Source organism: Diadema setosum, chromosome 1 (assembly GCF_964275005.1).
Source record: "Diadema setosum chromosome 1, eeDiaSeto1, whole genome shotgun sequence".
Lineage (NCBI taxonomy): Eukaryota > Metazoa > Echinodermata > Echinoidea > Diadematoida > Diadematidae > Diadema > Diadema setosum.
In genome coordinates this window covers 31,625,275-31,646,074 of record NC_092685.1, presented here as the reverse complement: position 1 = coordinate 31,646,074, position 20,800 = coordinate 31,625,275, and the positions used below count along the sequence as shown (strand labels likewise).

General features: G+C 38.3%; 1 protein-coding gene across 1 annotated transcript in view; it reads right to left on the bottom strand.

The window, feature by feature from the left end:
• The window catches only part of LOC140235394 (girdin-like), a 110,357-nt gene that overhangs the window by 50,456 nt on the left and 39,101 nt on the right, over positions 1-20,800 (bottom strand). The window contains exons 4-5 of the mRNA XM_072315422.1: positions 6,852-7,064; positions 531-671 (exon numbers count right to left, since the gene is read on the bottom strand). Of these exons, the coding sequence (XP_072171523.1) occupies positions 531-671; positions 6,852-7,064 (354 nt within the window). The remainder of the gene's footprint in view (positions 1-530; positions 672-6,851; positions 7,065-20,800) is intronic.

Below are 20,800 nucleotides of genomic sequence, written 5' to 3'. Positions count from 1 at the left end.
TGTTATGGTGTATTAATTTTGATAAGTTTATAATAATGATAATTTTGATAAGTTTATTTTGATTTTGTTTATAAATTTATAATTGTTTTGGTATATACATTTTAAAGAAAATCAAGCAGACATTTTTCTTTGTTGCAGCACAGCAGAGTACATCATGCAATTAGATATAGCAAGTGCTCTAATGAATAGGAGATGATGTGATATAAAGTGCTAGGAAACAACTGTACAAATAAATTATAGCATTGCATTGCATTGCATTTGCATTTGCATTTGCATTTGCATTTGCACTGCACTGCACTGCAATTTAAATTGACAATTGTTTATCTGTATTTATGTGTGCTTATATTGCTTGTTTGTTTATTGTTCTTATATCTTCTGTGATACTCTGTTGTAACTTTATACATATGCACTCTGTTCTACAGTGTCATGAGTATTTTTTAGGTAGAATGAGCACTTTATAAGAGTCTCTCTATTATCATTATTATTGCATTTGCATTTGCATTTGCATTTGCATTGCATTGTGGTCTCACCTCTGAGTAATCATCCCTTTCTGACGCCAGTCGGCGCAGGTGGTTGATCATGTTCTTGGAGACGATCTCTTTCTGGGCCTGGTCCAAGTCCCCCACTTCTCCCAGCTCCAGACTGAAGACATTCTCTGAGTTGTCTGTGATCTGTGAGGGGTAATCAAATGTTCAGTAAGATATGACCACATCCATCCTTTATTTGAGATATTTCAGATTTGGGAGTCTGTTCAAAGTAATGATTCTTGTGTCGAGTTGTTCTTAACGCAACTGATTGACAAATTGCCCTTCATTGACGTACATAAGCTCTGATTAATCAGATAATTTGAATGAATACACGTTGCCCACTGCTATGATGGATCAGAACCATCAATGGCTATTGAGTGAAAGCTTGGTATTCAAGTGGATACAACGCCTGTCTAGCAATTAGGAGGTCATTGGTTAGAGTCCAACCGGAATATGTACTTGTACGCCCACGATTTTTATCATGGCTACTACTACAACACTGAATAATCAGAGTTTATTTATGTTGATGAAGGGCAATTTGTCAACCAGATGCAGAAGGGAGTCTCTCCTCTAGTAGAGTTGTACATCAGGTTAGCATCTTTCTGCTTTGATCAAGCTATGGTTGTACATGTACAATCAATCAATGTTCTGTCTGAAAGTAAAGTAAAGCACCATGAACAAGCTGTTTTATCAAAAGTATTTTTTTCATTCTGCTTTGAATTAATCTGATCATTAGTGGCGTTTGAAAATATTTGCTTGTAACCAGATATGATGCCAGGTACATTGCTAAAAGTACTTCAATACCGGTATCTGATTCACCATCATTATTAACTTAACTACACTAGATGAAGGAAAACATGACCTCGCATCCCACTGACCCTGAAAGGAAATTGCTCTGAGAATGAAGGTTCCTGTTTACATGGTCTTGTATTTCTTCATAAATACAAGACTTCCTCAAATTATCGCACATGGTTCACATTTCTGTGTATAACACAGGTATGTTGCTCCAATGAAAATGGTGACTACTCTTTACTTAAAAGTTGTGGATGGTTCCCTTTGCGTGAACCCTGGCTGGCAAAGGGCCAATCATTGGAAATCAGGAAATAATTTGAAACTTCAGTGTTTCCTTCCTCTTTAGTTTACCAAAATGTGGTTGTAATGCTCAGTAGTATAGTAATGTTATGATGATGTTGTCTTTTTATGTGACCTGTCTGAAAAGATGTGATTCTAGGTAAAGTGCATGTATTTGAGCACATGCATCCTGATAACAAGATTAAAGACATATTTGGTCAAAATGCACAATTGATCTATAGACCTACAGGTTATAAGAAAGCAAAACTCATTTAAAGCAAACACTAAAAATTTATCATTACAGTCACTATAATTTATTCAGAAATTGCTCTTGGAATGAAAATACTTCTACATCTCGTAGCAGTGTTGCTATACATATTGAATGACTAAAGCAACTACAGCCTGTGATATTCAGTTTGACACTTGAGCACCAATGTATAAAATATCAGCAAAATGGCATTTTGAGTTTGAAGGCAGAGTGCAAGTTCTAGCTTAATTACCTAAATCATATAACGGTGTGACAGATTTGTATCCTACTCCATTGCTTGGCAGGTAATTGGGACAACAGACAAGCAACGCTGTGGAATTGGATTTCGATTAAAACACTCGGCAGGTTGGAATACTCTCATTCTGCATTGTATGCATGAATCTTCTTCATCTGCCTCATGCCAAGCTTTGCTCGGCTAAAAAACATCGCCTAATTACATGCTTCAACATCTCATCAGGAATACTCTGCCCAGTGTTATTGATCGCTATTTCACGGCCATGACACAGTGACGTTAACACTGGCACTCATTAACAGGGCTGTCTATACACTTGGAAACCCATTTCACTCTTTGTTTTCTACCCTACAGTGTCCCCTTGAGACCACGATCTCTTAATCCCCTCGGGGTCCGTAAATGAGGGCAAGTGACACATAAGACTCAAAATATAAAGAGAAGAGGGACGGTGGAACTAGGTGATTAACAAAGATGATAAGAAAGCACCTGAAGATAATCATTAAAGGGACTGTACAGTACTGGTTGAGGTAAGGGATTCATGTTTTGAACATTTCTAAGTGAGATAATAAGAAACCTCTTAATGAAATATGAAAGAGCGTGTAATTTTAAGAAGGATTCAACGTTTATTTGATGAAAATTGGTTTTGAAATGGCCGAGATATCCAAAAAAGTGATAATAACAAAAGGCGACAGGCCACAACTTTATTAGGATCTCTTTGTTTCACCTTGTTCTTGGATATCTCAGCCATTTCAAAACCGATTTTCATCAAATAAACTTTTGATATCCTTTAGAATTGCATGCTCTTTGACATCTAATAGAGTGGTTTCTGAATGTCTTGCGTAACGTTAAAAGCTAAATCCTCACCTCGACCAGAACTGTACACACCCTTTAAGCACAATGATAAAGTACTCAGAGCAAGGGTGAGGAGCCTCAACCAGTATGTGAGAGTGCGGTATCAGAAATTATCAGTTACATGCATGGAGAATGAAAATAATACGGGAGAATGGAAGTAACAGGGGAGACTGAAGGCTGAAGAGTACTATGAAGAGGCAAAAGTGATCCAACTACTCAAAGAAAGATAGCACAGTGGATTAATGACAACTGAACCTAGAGTCAGTCAATTTTCAGTCACTATTTGTTGTTGTTGTTGTTCTTGATGTCAGAGGAATGAAATTAAAGGACAAGTTCACCTTCAAATTCATTAAATTCTTCCATCGAGGTGTTTTCATTGCAACTGATTGATAAATTGCCCTACATCGACAAGGGCAATTTGTCAATCAGTTGCAATGAAGTTCACCTTCATTAACATAAGGATTGAGAGAATGTAGCAATATTAGTAGAACACATCAGTGAAAGTTTGAGGAAAATCGGACAATCCGTTCAAAAGTTATGAATTTTTGAAGTTTTTGTGCAGTCACCGCTGGATGAGAAGACTACTGCAGTGTATGATGTCACATGCGTACAATAATATAAGGAAAATATAAAGAGAATTTCACAAAATTTCATCTTTTGAAAAATGTACACATTCCCTTGACTTGTTACTGACATATGTTATGGGTAATATTATTCCCATTGCCTTTAGAAAGAGGCAAGTCAAGTGCTTTTTTATTATGCAAAAAAAAGTGAAAATATGTTGCATTTTCTTTTCGTTTTCTTTATACTGTTGTACTCATATGACATCATGAGCCTTAGTAGTCTCCTCATCCAGCGGTTCCAATTGTTTTAAAATTTTAAATTTTTAAAATTCATAACTTTTGCATCGATTGTCCAATTTTCCTCAAACTTTCACTGATATGTTCTACTAATATTGCTGCATTCTCTCAATCCTTATGTTAATGAAGGTGAACTTGTCCTTTAAACATCACAAAGGACAAATTCACTTGGTTTATGTTATGTACAGCATAAATATGCTTCTTTTTTTTCTTTTTCTTTTTTTTTGCATAAACTGCATATGCCAGGAAGAATGACAAGATCATGAAAGAGAGACAGACAGAAAGACAGACAGACCAGGGAGGTGACACCTCCTGGACAGACAGACAGACAAACAAACATACAGAGAAACAGAGACAGGCAGAGAGGGAGAGGGACTACACAAACCAGAAAAGCTTTGGGGGGGGGGGGAAGCATCTACGGAAGACTTGTTATGAAGTAATTCACTAGAGAAGAATGGGAAACAACAAATTACCTGTAGAAAAGTTACTGGCACAACTGTCAGACATATTCACTGATGATTAATGACAAGATAACTCATCTTTATCACTAGAACTTTAAACTTGTTCCATAATGCAATATTTGACATCCCCACAACAATGACTGAATAATCACACAGTAAAAAGTCCCATTTCACCAGTATTCAAACATGCTGACAAACCTATGTACAGCTCTAGCAGTCTTATTCCAAGAGTACTCCTCCATCAAGATTTCTGCATTATACAGCATATATTTTGTCATAGTGCTAGCATCAACACATCATCTGCAAAACAATGTTGAGTAGAATAATAGCCGATACATAAAACAAATGAAATGCAGACATATTGGAATGCAAATACGCAATCAATCCACAAAAATATCAGAAATTAAAAACTTCTGTAGTTGAGGTCATTGCATTTAGTGTGTCAACATGCACCAGAAATTAATACAAATTCTGTGACTCTATATCAAAACTGAAAATTGCAATATGTATTTACTCTACATGACACAGATTTTCCATAGCATATAGCCAGTTCACGCCCTGATGTAACCTTCAGATATAGGCCACTTTAATCAGTTTTCATCAGGTCTGATCTCTACGTGGTCTGTGGAAGGTGCACTTAGATAAATTTGCATAAAATTTTCTCCGGCACCCCACTCCCATCTCATTTGATCGGGTTGATTAGATCTGAAGCCTGCCAGCTCCGAAGCCTTCACTTCATTTGTCCAGAGCCGAATCTGTTGACACTCTGCAGTGTAGACAAATTACGCTCCATAATTTGCGCCAAAGATATCGCGGCGGAGCCCCAGTCCCGGTCCGCGCGGCGTTTTGCGTCACTGCCGAGCGAGGGGCGGCCGGCAGCGAGTGAAAATGTGAATTGTGCCGCATCACGATCAGATTTGTCATAAAACCCAACTGAATGAAACTCTGTCCCCCTTTCCCCTCCTTCTTCCTGTTCAGCGCTGCCAGTAATTTCCTTCGCGGGAATGACGAATGGCTCCCTCGCAAGTCTATATCTGTCTTCGCCATTCACGCCAGGGCTAACAGGGAACATCCCTGCAGTTCCACAAATGATTTGCCATATAGAACTAATGTTTGAAATGTAATTTTAGCGTACCAACTGCATGAAAGTAAGGTATGTGTTTATTATTCCACAATTCTAAAGATAGGGGCTTTTTTTTTCTCCTTTTTTATGATTCTGTAATAGCAGGAAGCTCGACTTTTCCAAAAAAGCAGTATGGGGAAAAACTTCATTACAATGCAATCAGCCAGCCATGACAAGATATCAGTGATACTCTGCCATGATGCAGGCATTCTACTTCTATGTTTGGCTGACTGAACCTTATCCTTTGTACTGCCACAGTCACAGAGTTCAGAGAGCACAGAAAGGTCTCGGACATGATGATCACCTTTGTGTTCTTTATTTTTCACCTTGCTTCATATAGTTTGTGTAGAGTCATAGTTGTTACTAGGTTTGCATTCATGCATATTCATGACACATTGATAAAACTTGACCAATCACGTATCGCTGTGAAGCATTCATATTCTGGATTGATGTTCACTTTCAGTTTTGTACATGTATCTACCATTGGCAGAACCTATCAAGACATGATACTCTACAGCACAGTGCCTAATTAATCTACATAGGCTATGTTTGTTTAACAGTAAAACATAGTTTCTATACCCCTGCACAAACTGTCTATTTTTTAATCTAAAATGGACACAATTGCAAAAGAAATGTGTGAAATAACACTGTGATAACATGACTTCAGTTGGAAAACAGCAAAAAATGTGAAATATTAACCTATAAGGTACACTGCAAGTGCTGGGAGATGATATCGGCAATCCTTATGGGATTCATTCAAGAGTTCATTGTATATCTATTGTTGTGTGAGAATGATTTGCTTCAGAATGGTCTCATATTCAAGTAATGTGCAGTTTAATGCTTCCAGGTTAGCGTCCCTGGTCAGTGACGGAGCATTAATCGGCACATTACTTGAATATGAGACCGTTCTGAAGCAAATCATTTTCACACAACAATAGATATACAATGAACTCTTGAATGAATCCCATAAGGATTGCCGATATCATCTCCCAGCATTTCCACTGATTCCCACTGATCAGTTACTAGCCTTCCCCTTTAAAACTCACCTTTTTCGTCTTCCTTAAGATAAACATTCGTTTACCCCTTTTGTTAATTATTGTATTTATTATGTTGAGTGTTACATTTATTAGTCATTTGTTTCTATGTTGTTTCTGAATTGTACAGAGCATAGAGAAGCATGTGCTTATTATGCGCTTTATAAATGTAGTATTATTATTATTATAACAGTTGCGATGTTTTGATCTCAAAATATTCCGAAACAAGTCATTTACCTGGCAAATTACATCAGCCAGACAAGTTTTCTTAGTAGACCCTTTTTGATGTATTGCAAGAAAATTCCAAATGGTGGAAGATGAATTTTGAGCCCTTCTGAGAACTATGTTTTGCCTTTAATGTGATCATAATCATTACAAAAGGTCAGTCCATTTATTCCCAAAGCAACCCAAATTACTACCAACCTCCTGAATGTGCACAACGATCTCCTGCTGGACATCAAGATCAAGCCGCTTGATCCGCTCGATGAAGAGCTCCTTCTTGTCGCTCTGGACGGCGCATCCCAGCATGAGGAGCAGGACCTTCTGGACCTCGATCAGGGCCTCCTCGCTGAGCGGATCCTTGGCGATGGTCAGCACGTTGGGCAGCTTCATCACTATCAGCTGGTCAAGCATGTCCTGCAGCAGACACAGAGATAGGACACAAGAAGAAGAGATACCATGAGTAATTAACACAGATGAAGAGAGGTCAAAACATTCATTTGCTTAAAGGAATCATCTGGACCATGCTCATATCATCTTTAAGGAATAGAGGAGAGTAGAACAAACAGGACAAGGAAAAGTCCAGTGAACTCTGATGAAAACATGAAAAATTTGGAATATCAGAAAATTGCTCATTGTCACCAAAGTACAATCATACACACTGTAAAAAGAGAAATGTTTGTGTGCATATTAATTTTGCCAGAGGCAAGATTCACAAGATTAAAATACATGTGAAAGTTCTTGTCTTCACTAAATGCATTGAATGCCAGTGACAATTCACAAAAGCTTCTAGCCCTTGGGGCAAAAAAGGCCATCAGCTCCAATTCGCAAAAATTTCATGCCACAAAAATATTTTGCTCTACATTATGCTAATTGGCATGGCAACATCATCACCTAATAGCACTTCATACACCACTTGTATCTCTATTTATTATAACAACATCTTTACAGATCTTTGACTTGGTTCTTGGTATGACATTAATTTCTCTGGGAAAAGAAAATGATGTTAATGACTGTAGCATGACACCTACCCAGAATTAGAAAGTGGAGTAAAATCGTTAACAGCCTCGATTAACGTTTGAAGAGGAAAACAAAACTACAATTAAAAAAGGTATCGATTTCAAAGTGATGTACACAGCACTTACAATACTATGTACAACTACAAAGAGAGAATGACAGTTTCAGACCAAGAATTGTGTTATTTTGTTGCTAGGAGACATACTTACAGATTATGATTATGTTATATCCCTTTTATGGATCCTCAACTATTACCATCTGGGAGCTGCGAAGGCTGCTTACATGGCCTTTTACAGGGATACTTAATACTTCTTTTATTCACATGGCTGTAACATCTAGTTTTGATTACTATACTTTGTTTATAGGCATCATGGTATTATTAAGATAGAAACAAATGTTTTAGAACCAAACATTGCATATTTTATTTGTTTGTGTATAAATGTGGTTTTTTTTTTGGTCAATTTCTTCATGATTATGTACTGTAAAAGTAGAAATTTTCGCGCATTTCGCGCAACCAGAAACCAGCGCGAAAATAAAAGCATGCGAATATTTTTGCTTGCCGTATGTTCCTGTACTTGGAGTCTTGATTCCAAGGGATTAAAAACATGCGAAACTCTTCTCACCCGCCCAAGCGCGAAAAATTAATCGCGTGAAAATATTCACTTTTCCAGTAACTGTCTTTTATCATGTAAGATGTATTTACATATAATTTTGGATTGTCCTTTGTCTTTGCATTGTGTCTCCTGTTTAATCCAGGAGGCAACCTAGGCTTTTCATGTCACACTGCTTATTCATATAGTAAAGGATGTTGAACAACTCCTGCTTGACATATTTTCTCTATAACAATCTCTCTTCATGACCCTATTTTTAAAGATACAACCAAATATATTATGTCATTTCTGATCACTTGTGACAAATGACAAGAAGCCTTTCACAGTCTTGCCAGGTATTTTGGTATATCCAGTAATCACACACGCAAATGCAGAATTCTATTGGAGCCGAAATCAGTCTTCTGACTAAGAGAGTCCTTTCAAAGTCCCTACGGAATGCCACGTTAGATGACTCACTGACATTCGTACGGTAACAAGCTTTCTCTATAACACTTCCTAGGACTTCACTCTTACTTTTCATAGTTCTGTTGCACTGAAAAATCAATCATTTCACTCAATGCAACTACCACATTGAGTTAAAATTCCTTTTTCTCTTTTTTTTTTTCAAAGGGTCATTCATCGTAGTACCTCTCGGAAGATTGAGCATATACGTCAAGGAGCAAAAGGCAAAATCAGCATTCTCTACTACAGACAGATAGTTTGACTATAGATTCATATTTGGAACTTGATAATCAGAGCCAGTCACATTACAAGTTGCTACAACATGTGGACCATCATTGTAATATAGGGAGAAGAAATTGGGGAAAGAATGTTCTACATGGAATGGCTGCCATACAAGTATTCTGGAATCAAACATGGAGAAAAGTCATGAATTGATTGATTAATCTGTAGCAGGATCTTGAATGAGATGCAAGCAACACAATTAGTCACCCTCGTCATGCAGGAAATGATCTTTCAACTCACGTACACACTATCGACAAGATCCAAAGTCTGTCCAATCCTCGAGTGATTGGTGGACAAGACATTATGTCTCAAGAGAATATGACATGTTTCATAAAGACTTGCTTTCAGCAAGAGCTAGGATATAAGACATCAAAGCTTTGCAGGCTCACTTGAATCTTAGAAATTATCACAAAAACTTGTTTGTTTTGCACAACCATTTGGCAATCTAAGAAGGAGAATGTGATTCTTTAAAAATGCCACAAAACTGTAAATAAAGTAGCAGCTAAACAGGTGCCCCAGCTGAAAGTGATGATAGGGAGAGAACCAGCGCTGTTTGTGAGAGAGTGGAAATCGATGAGGGAGCAACCTGATCGTATCCACACCAGGCCCAGAGACAGCGAGTCTGGCGGCGAACCGGGAGGTTATGGGGGGAGTTGATCTCGCGCCTAACTAAACCGAACTCCCTCATCACACGAGCGTGATGGGAATTCCATCAAGGTCTCTTCTTTAATAATCTGATTAAGTCATCACGGTGGTTGGAATTCAAGATGCGGCGGCATTCGGACCTGTTGGAAGATGACTTAGTAATGGTGGATGGGCAGCTGCAAAGGTAGCCTTGTGAGATCCCACATGAGGTGCAATGTGTGGCTTAAACCTCACAGTTCTCGCATGCAATTCATGTTTGCTCGTAAAATAAAATTTGAACAAATTTAGCTCATTCTTCACTTACTTTCCTAGTTGGTTATCCTATTCTTTCTCGGGGGAGGAAATGCCCTATTTATTGATGTGCAAGTCTCACTAGTGTTCGTGTCACAATTAAACAGGCAATGGGGTATGTCATCACATAAATGCAACTTATACTCTTTCTTCTATTTATTGCCTACTAAAATCACATGAATTATTCTATGAAACAGCACATTACTGAGGGCATATAGATAATGACCTTTCTCTGCACATACTCTGATGTATTTTAAAAAAATCAACATTAGAATGCTTCCATTCTGGAATGAGTATACACAGAATCACTCACATAATCGGGAGGATGACATTCAAGCTCAATTGCTGCAAATTCTGGCTTCTGCATGGTTTCAAGGCTGGTTTCGAGCTATGTTTCATTTCCATGGTAACAGAGAAGAGTAAGAGGCGAGTCAATAATGCACTGCAGTTAACCCACAGCTTGCTGGTAACTGGGTGTGCCAGGTACAAGCTCTATATGAAACTACATCATCTCGGGAGACGATGGAATACAATGTAAGTTTAAAACATCATGCTGTAGAAGCTGGATGGATGCAAGAGCTAAGTGAGCCCAGCAGGGACCTAATAAATCCTGTCACATCCTGGAGGACACCTCCACAGGAGTCCCCTGAATCTCCCCCATCACTGCCTCCAGAGAAAGAGGTATGCTGGAGAAGAATTTGCGGAATGATTGAAGTCAGGAGGAAAAATTACATTATTTGCTTCCTTCTGTGGCAGAATGTGATCTGAAACACGACCTGAAAACAAGAAAGATTGTTTCCTTTCACCAGTATCAGGTGCAGGTGTGATGACAAGAATAAACACACATTCCCACATTACTTGAGAAGCAAGGGGAACCAAAACTACACACTGCTCAATATCATTGCACGCTTATCCAATAAAATATACTGTGATCCATGATCAGTTCTGTCTGATCTCACCAGCTTCATCAACTTGGAAGTCCTTTAACAAGTACATCCACTACTTTCCATTTTCACAGGACATATATTAACAACATTATCTGGACTGTACCATCGTCTCTCAGTGCACTAAATATAAATCTACTTGTGTGAAAATTACCAGTATTAAACCTTTAAGAACAATTTTATATTATTTGTTCTATTATTTAAGAATATTTCTTTTTTATATTATACATTCTTTTCTCGTGATATATTTGTAGGCCTACATTGTCACTCTTTGTTGAAAATGAAATAAGTGAAACGAAATGAAACAAAGAACACAACACAAACCAGCAGCTTGTAAACTAAAGCCATATCACACAAATCTCACTTCTTTTGACTTGAGCAGACTTCATAGAGAAAAGTCTGACCAGTAACTATTTGAGTGCTACTTGAACCAACTCCCATAAAAACTAAAACACAACAGTTTGTTAACTATGCAGGAAAACATCCACATGTATTTTTTTTAACCATTTAAACAAAAAGAAAAAGAGGAGGAAAAATATTTCTCCACAGGCAAAGACAAATACCGCACAACCCGAGTTGGCACAGCTTTGACCTTTATTGTTGTGATCAGGCAATTCAAATCTGCCATTACCACAGGCAACTGCACTTTGTGATATATTAGTCGTTATTTCAAAATAACAGTCTATATGAGAGGAATGTAAATATGTAGACTTGTGAGTTGTGACAGGCACTGGGCCATCCTACCATTTACTGATTGATTTTTGCGGGTTCTGGCCAAGAGCTGCAACTCAACAAGGCCGAACAGTGATTTTCAAGACTAGATGGGCAGGCATCGGTATACCAACCACTGTGTCAGTCCCCAACTTTTGACCTTCTACCATCCATCACATGGGGATCAGAATCTCTGGTCTGACTCACTACTCTACTGTAGAATGGAATGTCTTTTCTTTTCTGCCTTATCTTGACAGATAAACAGATAACTCATCTGGTATTACATGGCTTATATTCTACACCTTCAATACAAGAAATGCCAGCCGGCCTTTCTTGTGCATAACATGTGGCGGGCGTACGTATACTCTTATACGTACAGTACTTATATGTGCGGGATTTCCGAGTGCGACGTGCGTAAATGTTTGGGACGAACATCTTCGGACATCTTGACTCTTGAGCGAGTGCTACATGTAGCTGACTGGTATTGACCCACAAAGGTAACTCCGGATGGAGTTACGGGAGAACAGATTAATATGTATGCCTGCTGAACTATTGTATCTCAGTAGTGATTTTGCAAGGCAGAACACAAATCCTACCACATCTTTTTTTTTTTTTTTTTACTGAATTCTTTTTTAGTTCACTTGTTTGCAACAGAATATAACAGAAAGCTATGAATGGAAAGTGCCAACTATTTTTCCTTCATTTTCCTTGAGGCTTGCGACAGTAAGCCTAATCCTCTAAAATTTTCCCTTTTCAGCGTGAGCAAAGTATATTCAAGGTAACTGTTCTGCACAGTCCTAAAGGTCATTTTCCAAGGGCCTTTTGAAAAAATATAGGCATATTTATACGAATGATATCAAGGAAAATGAGCTTCCAGTAAAATCACTTCAGACTTTATTTTTATTCATCAAGCAGTTGAAATGAATATTCCTGCATTATGGAAAATCTTTTCCACTTTAATATAGGCCTACTGTACCATATATCAATTTAATATCATTCAGAGTTAGTCTTGAGATACAGTCTTCGAGCAACTTCACTTATTGAGACTACTCTACAAATTGCCAGGGTTATAATCAAAAGAATACAAAATGAATGGCTTAGTTACAATCTACTTTCTGTTGTCAAGACTGTATTTTTACAGGGGTCATAGGCTAAGTAGTATTCGGTTCACAGTTGTCAATCTCTTTCCTGTATTTGGTTCATTTTCATTTTCCTGACAAATTTGCTTCAATTACCTATGGTTGGTATGTTATTGTTGCTTTTCTGATTCACACCTTTCCCCCTTTATGAGACCCATGAACTAACCCCGACTGAATTTACACACTGTGCCTTTGTGTAGGTTTTCCATGCCATGCATTCCAGAGTGTTCTCATTTCACTGAAATAAGAACCCAGGTTCGTGCCGACTGCCAAGTCCACCGCCTACACTCAACACTAGATTCTCACACCACTCAGCTGCCGCAAACTTAATCCCACATCAGTCCATGGAAAGAAAAGTTCTCCTCCACTGACCTCCACTCTGACTAATTTCAACAAAACTTGACACCCAAAAATCTGGATTCTGGGGAAAAAATATGGGAAGAATGTTAGTTTATTTGTCTTGTGTGGCCTTTGCAACCAGGCTTCAGGTTATATTCAATCATATCATGTTTAGATCCAGGTCTGGGCAACCCCTCCTTTGCTCAAGTAGCAGGGAATGTGCTGCTTGGATGTGCCAAAACTGGCAGTATCACTTAAAGGGAAGATCCTCATTTCAGGAATCTATCCACACAATACCACAGAGAACCCCTTTTCTGCACCTTTTCTAAACAGCATAAGAGAAGCAGATAATGAACACAAGGTATTATAGTAGCATATCGTCAAACTCTGTTATTTTCCTCCGACAACTGCACTATGCTTGCGATACCTAAGGACCGTAAAGTATTTCAAAATAGAGGCCTCAAGTCAAACTTTGTCAGCGTTCATCAGTCTTCATCAGTTAATCGGCATACCTGCACTAGCTGTACCTTAAAGGATAAAGGACAAGTTTACCTTAATATAAATGCGGATTGAGTGAAGGCAGCAATATCAGTGGAAATTTTCAGTAAAATCAGACTATCCTTTCAAAAGTTATGAATTTTAACTTTTCTGCGCAGTCACTGCTAGATGAGAAAACTAGTACATTTTATGATGTCAAATGCATAGAATGATATAACAAAATATAAAGAGAATTCAGAATTCATTACTTTTTTTTTTTTTGCAATAAGTATACACTCCCTTGACTTGCACCCCCTGCCTTCTAAAAGAGGAAAGTCAAGTGCTCTTTTCTTATGCACTAAAACTGAACATATATCATATGTATGCTTAATTTCCTTGATATTTTCTTCGTATCGTTCTACACATGTGGCATCACAAGCTGTAGTAGTCTTCTCATCCAGCAATGGCGGCACTGAAACTTCAAAAATCCATAACTTTTGAACGGATGGTCTGATTTTCCTTAAACTTTCACTGATATGTATTCCACTAATATTGCTGCATTTACTCAATCCACATGTCTATGAAGGTGAACTTGTCCTCTAAAGCCTCTTCCCCTCCACAATCCAGAAGTACTCCTGCCCCTACTTCCTTCCTGTTCTTGAGGGGCTGCCGAGCCCTGCCTGCTGCCTCCGTGCATCAGCCTGCCTCCACTGCCTCCCGAAGCTCTGCCCAATCTGTAACTGTCAGGTGATTACTGCTGGCCATCGATTTTCCCCGTTCTTCCTCCCTCCAGTGCTGCCGCGCGTCAATATCTATTAACCAACCGTGCCCGGCCGATAAGGCTACAGTGGGTTCGGGAAAAGGGCAGTGCAAACTTGCCATGTGCTGGCTTTGATGTGTTGCAGACACTTATGATATCGCCACATGATTTCTTTTCTCTTTGTTATGAGCAGTGTACAGAATGAGAGCATTTCAGCTGAATTCATCACCTGTCTACCATTCCTTGCTGCAATTATTGATATTAGAATTTATGCCTTTCATAGACTTAGGATTCTAACATCAACTCTTTTATATATCCTTTCAAGAGTAGGAACTCACTACAGCACCAAAGAGATTATACATTAAAATGTGATAAAGGTATGGGAATATGATCAAATCTAAAAGCCATCTTCTTTCAGAATTTTGTTTGTTATTGTTGTAACATCTTTCTGAATGATCACAGATATCCAAATGAAAAATGAGAACTTAAGTATGTAGCAATGCATAAATGGATAGCTTAAAAATATTGGCCATTAACCCTATGAACTTGATGCATTGCAGGTGTCCAGAACTTGCCTTTGTAGCACAACCAGACAATTTCTGGGAGGTTGAACGATGAACAGAAGGAAAACACATGGCAAAGAGAAGTGCAAAATTAAAGAAATCAGACAGTAACCAGAGCCTAGAGGAGCCCCACTTCAAAGGCACAAAAAAAAGGGGGACATGTGGTAGGTCGAGAATCAGGTTCATTCTCCGCATGGTTAGTGCGAGAGAACGTTAACAAAAAGTTGCATAAAGAAACGCAACAGTTCTGATGGAGTATCCAATTTACGGGCATACTCGCACGCATTCTCCAGCTCACCATCGATAAGGAGTAATGAAGTTGATAAGTCGAGTCTTGCCATCTCTCCCCCTGCCCACCCCCTGTCCGACTTCAACCACCATCAGCTCCCATCGGATACATCTAATGCAATCCTCGAGTCCACAGAAGGGAGAGGGGAGGAGGGGAATGGGTGAGGTATCTAGCAGTTGAGGAAGACTACATCAGACAGCCAAGCAAAACTAGAATGCTTAGCAGAGAGGTATCTCCTCCACAGCTAGGCCATGGCTTGAACTTCTCCACCACCATCTCATCAGAGGAGTGGCAGATGAGGCAAACTTAAAGAGAAACTCCTCTCTACATTGTCACTGACTGTAATCAACAGATTCAACCTTTTATACAGAATTGTACAAATTTGGTAAGAACTATCAAAATAATAAGAACATCATGAGCTTTTGATGTTTCCTTGTTTTAAAGGGTGTGTACAGTTCTGGTCGAGGTGAGGATTTAGCTTTTAACGTTTTGCGAGATATTCAGAAACCACTCTATGAGATGTCAAAGAGCATGCAGTTCTAGGGGTATCAAAAGTTTATTCGATGAAAATCGGTTTTGAAATGGCTGAGATATCCAAAAACAAGGGGAAACAAAGAGATCCTAATAAAGTTGTGGCATGTCGCCTTTTATTATTAGCACTTTTTGGGATATCTCAGCCATTTGAAAACCAATTCTCATCAAATAAATGTTGAATCCTTCGTAAAATCACATGCTCTTTCATATTTCATGAGAGGCTTTTCATTATCTCACTAAGGAATGTTCAAAACATGAATCCCCACCTCAACCAGTACTGTACAGTCCCTTTAAAAGTGTGACTGGTAAAAATAACATGTATACATTAGTACACACATGTGCACATGGGACAAGACAATATTATTATTGCCTCACTACTTGCCACTGGCTGCACTCATCAAAATTGCTTCAGTTCGTAGATCCTTACCCCCCCCCCCAAAAAAAAAAAATAGATATTGTTATAACTTGTAAAATTCTCATACAGTCACTCATTTTGCCACACACATACACTCACACTCACCACTCACTCATATCTTTTAAAACTTTTATACAGTCACTTATTTTGACACACATAACACACCTGCATGCATGCACACCACAACCTACACAAGTTAGATTTGGTACAACTCAATACTTCCTCCTTGATCTAATGTCACATATTTCCAACACTGTATTGATATTGATATCACAGTATTATATCCCTTGTATTCCTATGTACATACGCTATACCTGTGTCTAGTTTGAATACAATCTACAATTGTACATTGTATGTATTCACTGCTGTGTTCTGATGCATGCATGCAAACAAAAGAAATTTCCAGAAATGGGCAATAAAATCAAATTGAACTGAATTGAAGTAAAGATACTATAACTTTTGCAGCAAATTAATGAGGGCTGTACTTAGCATTGGCTTCTAGCAGGAGAATTTTGTTGTTTCAGGGAATAATTTTTGAACTCAAATTTGATTAGCAATTTCAGCTGATGAACAATATTTCACATGGTATCCTGTACACTTCTACGGAAGAAAACTGCTATACAAAAGTTAATTGTGTAGCAGTGGTGTAAAAATGCATAACAAATTGCGATGCGATACCAGGAAAATTATTCCCTGTGTTTAGATTTCTTAAAATCGTGAAATTTTCATACATGAATTATTTTGTAATCCCGTGCACATGATTGATATTTCTTGTTGGTGAAAAATAAAAATCACCCTTTTAACATTTTACATCTTGAATGCAAATAACAGAGAATGACATGTTCACCTTCCAAGGTAACATCTCTGTTTTTGATAATGCCACATCATTGATTTCCACACAACTGGATCACCATAGTTTTCGCATATGAATTACTGGTACATTTGTTTTGAGGGGTTATACATTTAATGCATGAATACTACCTGCAACAGTAAACAGTTTTAAAAATCCATTAAAACTTATTCGCTTGAGGGCAAAAACAAGAGGTCAACATCCTGCGGAGATGTATTGATCAGTTGTTTTTCCTTTGGATCCATTACCCAACATAACACAGAAATGGATGATTTGCAATTTATGGACTGAAAGTGAAAAACATTCTGTAATCGTATGTACGCGAGTCAAGAGAGGTTTTGAATTACTTAAAGTCAATTGATAACACTTGTAATTCCCTGTAATTGCAACTACTCTCAACACATAATTTGTTAATTGCACTAAACACATAATTTTGAATTACCACTGCACTAAGGGCAAAACTAAGCCAAAGGTATCTGTTACTGCTTTAGAAGAGATGTCATTTTCATTTTTTCTTTTACAGCTCTTTGAGATGTTTTGAATTGGCCATCTTCTGTCAGATCCCTTTCACATTTAAAGGTGCATAGTCCCGGTAGAGTAGAGGGCGCTGGTGATGATACTACCGATCACTGTTAGCATTGATGCGAAGATTGCCGAAGTTGAGCTGTCATCAAGAGTAAAGTGCGTAGGTGTTGCTAAGTAACGTTGCCTTTGTTGTCTTCTCTGCGCATCACGCAGTCTGTAGTAATGCCAGGGTGCGTGCATTTCGGTGTTTCTTATCATGACATCACAAAAGAAGTTTGCTAAAGCTGTCATCCCCTCAGCCCAATTATGAGCTGAACTGTGATCAGACCACTGGCTACAGTGGATCGGACTTCTTCGGACTCGGGGAAGTGGGCCGCAGCATAAGCGCTAAAGAGGAGTCGATAGCGTAGGTCTCTATAGGAAACTTGCGCCGTGCGCCCGCATACGCATTTGACTAAACCACCGGGACCATGTACCTTTAAATGCTTCAGATGGATCTAGAGTATAATATGATAAATAGTGTGGCCCTCATTTCTCCTATTTTGTTTATATTTAAGCACCATGAATGAAAATAGTAACTGCATTTCTTTCTAAGTCATAAGGCAAATGTGATACACTAAAAGTGCTTCCTTTATGGCACCAAGAATTGGGCTGATGTATCCATCCTGGGACCTCCCCTTGTAAGCAACATTGCACCCTTTCCTTGAATCTTTGATTAGACCCATGTTTACTTGAAATGCTACTTGTCTACAATATGACTGTGCAATCACTATATCCCCCAGCTATTTCATGCATGTCAAATGATCTCCAACCATTTCGAATTATGCAATGCTCACATCTAAACTGTCCAAGATTTTTCTTTCACTAGAAAAAACTGAATGTCATCCACTTAAACCCTTAAGGTAGGGAATCCCATTTGCATGCCTTAAATGAAGAGTTGTATAAACACAGTGGTATGTTGAAGAGAGTATCATTTTGGAAACTCCCATAAAGTATTGAAAGTGGAAGGTAACATTTAGTACATTTTTACTGACCGTTAGATTTTGAATTGAATTTTTTTCGGGGCTCACCGTAAATTCCAGTACATTACTAGGCTACCTTTGCAGACCCATGCACTGCATGTGTGTCCATCATGTATATTTTGTGAATAAAGTTCATCAAAACTTACAAACATTTCTATATACATTCTTGCCACACACTCTATATGTTATTATATCAGCTCTTATACTTTTAGATTTGTGTTTATAGATAAAAAATACAGAAGACTGCAACAAAAAGGCTTAAGTGTGGCTGAAACACAGAACTACTGAGTAGTTGAGTTTTGTGCATTATTCAAATTGTAGATAAGCAGTGGCCTAAACAAGTCCACTGAGGTTCATATTTAATGTTTTGCTGCATTTTAGGAGTTCTGTAAAAGGTATCCCCTACCTTTAATGGTCACTGTCTCAAAATGTCACTGCTAATGCACATGATAGTCTTATCCCTGGGTGTCAAGGGGTTAACTAACTCACACTGATATGAGTGCAGCCTCTACAGACGGGTGGCAATTAGACAGAAACTTCCCATCACAGATCACCTCCCAGACGTGCAGGACAATTGCTTTTTCTGCATCATCCCTGCTATAAATAGATAGTGCCTAATGACTTTTCCCCCTGCTCTACATCATCTCCTGTTCAACATTCCTCATCACAGTGGCTTCTGTACAGAGACTGGCATTACTTCAGTTTTTTACACATCATTATGATGTAACAGAAGAAAAAAAAAGTTATAACATTGAGGTAGTTGAGAGAAAAATAAATTCTTTCATGAGAAAATTTGCGGAGATGAGCGGAACATCTATTATTACTTTTCATTCCAATTCTATTAAATTTCCTGCCATGTGCACTGCTGTAGGAAATCAATTAGACAGTCTACATCCTTCATTAGCCCAGTCTACTGAAGACATGAAGTCATCTAAGCACACAGCTCACAAATAAAACTTCACACAATCGATCCACATTTGATGTTTCCAACATTCATAAGCTACACTATACTGCTATCGTGGGTTTTAGAGCTCTCCTAGGTATGAAATGACCTATAGTATGGCCTGTTCACACTGCCACTGAATCCCTGCTTGGTCATATATGCTTTGTCTAGGCTAGGGCTAAGCTTCATATTTTCTCCTATTTCACTGCCTTTCCTATAGACACACATACACACGGAATTAATGATTTTTGCATTGCGATGCAAAACTCAAGTTCATTTGGCACCGTTCACACACGCACTGCACAGGACAAATAAGCGTGCTGTTTCAACAACAACAGCAAAAATCAACAGTGACTGCAATGTGGCTACGGGCATCTCAGTGTGCTGACCTACTGTATCGCATTGCATTGTGAACTTAAAACTCGAGTATCTCTTTGCGTACCATTCACATCGGGGACCCTACACCGCTCAGGGCAAATTTTTGGGATGTTTCCCATAATAATCAAGCAGGACTGATTTTTGCATGGCAATGCTTATCGCGATAATCAACTATTTTTTGTGTGTCCACACACACAAATTTAACAGTTTTCACAATGTGATACAAACTCGAGTTTCAAAAAGAGTTAAAGGGGAAATCCAGTTGAAATATAAGTTAGTCTAATAAGAAAGAGTAAAATATGACGAGTTTAATGGTATAATTTTAACAGTTTTCATAATGTGATACAAACTCGAGTTTAAAAAAGAATGGCACATATTTTGTGAACCTGGAGATGAGAGACCAACAGGCCAGTAAAGACTTTCAAGTGCTTGGATGTGCTAAACAGTGACAGCTGCTGATGATGCACAAGTGGCTTCATGTCATAGCCTTGTCAGAGGCCTACATCGTCTCTATTGTTCTACGTTTCCTGTGTTCCGTACCTCACAGCATCACATGCCTTTGCAATTAGTCTGAATATTCTTTCACCCTTCCCAGCTGAAAAGATTGTGGTAATGTCAGTTATGACTGTTTGACAGTTTGATGACATTGGCCTGACAATGGGATTATAAAAATATCATACATGTATACAGTACAACTTGTAGCTCTAGTCCACAAAGAAAACAGGCATGCCAATATAATGTGCACATATTTTCCCCAATTCACTGTACCAAAATACATGATTAAAAATTCAATTTTGTAGGTTTTAAAAGAGTTTTACAATAATCGTCATGTACGTTTCAAAGAATTTTTATATCATGTTTTCAGGTCATTCAATCTAGATCACAAATTTGACCCACAATAATCTGGGACCATGACCACAGCTTCCCATAAATTGGCAGCTCTGCAGGTACACCCCATCAGTAGCCAAGTGCATCAT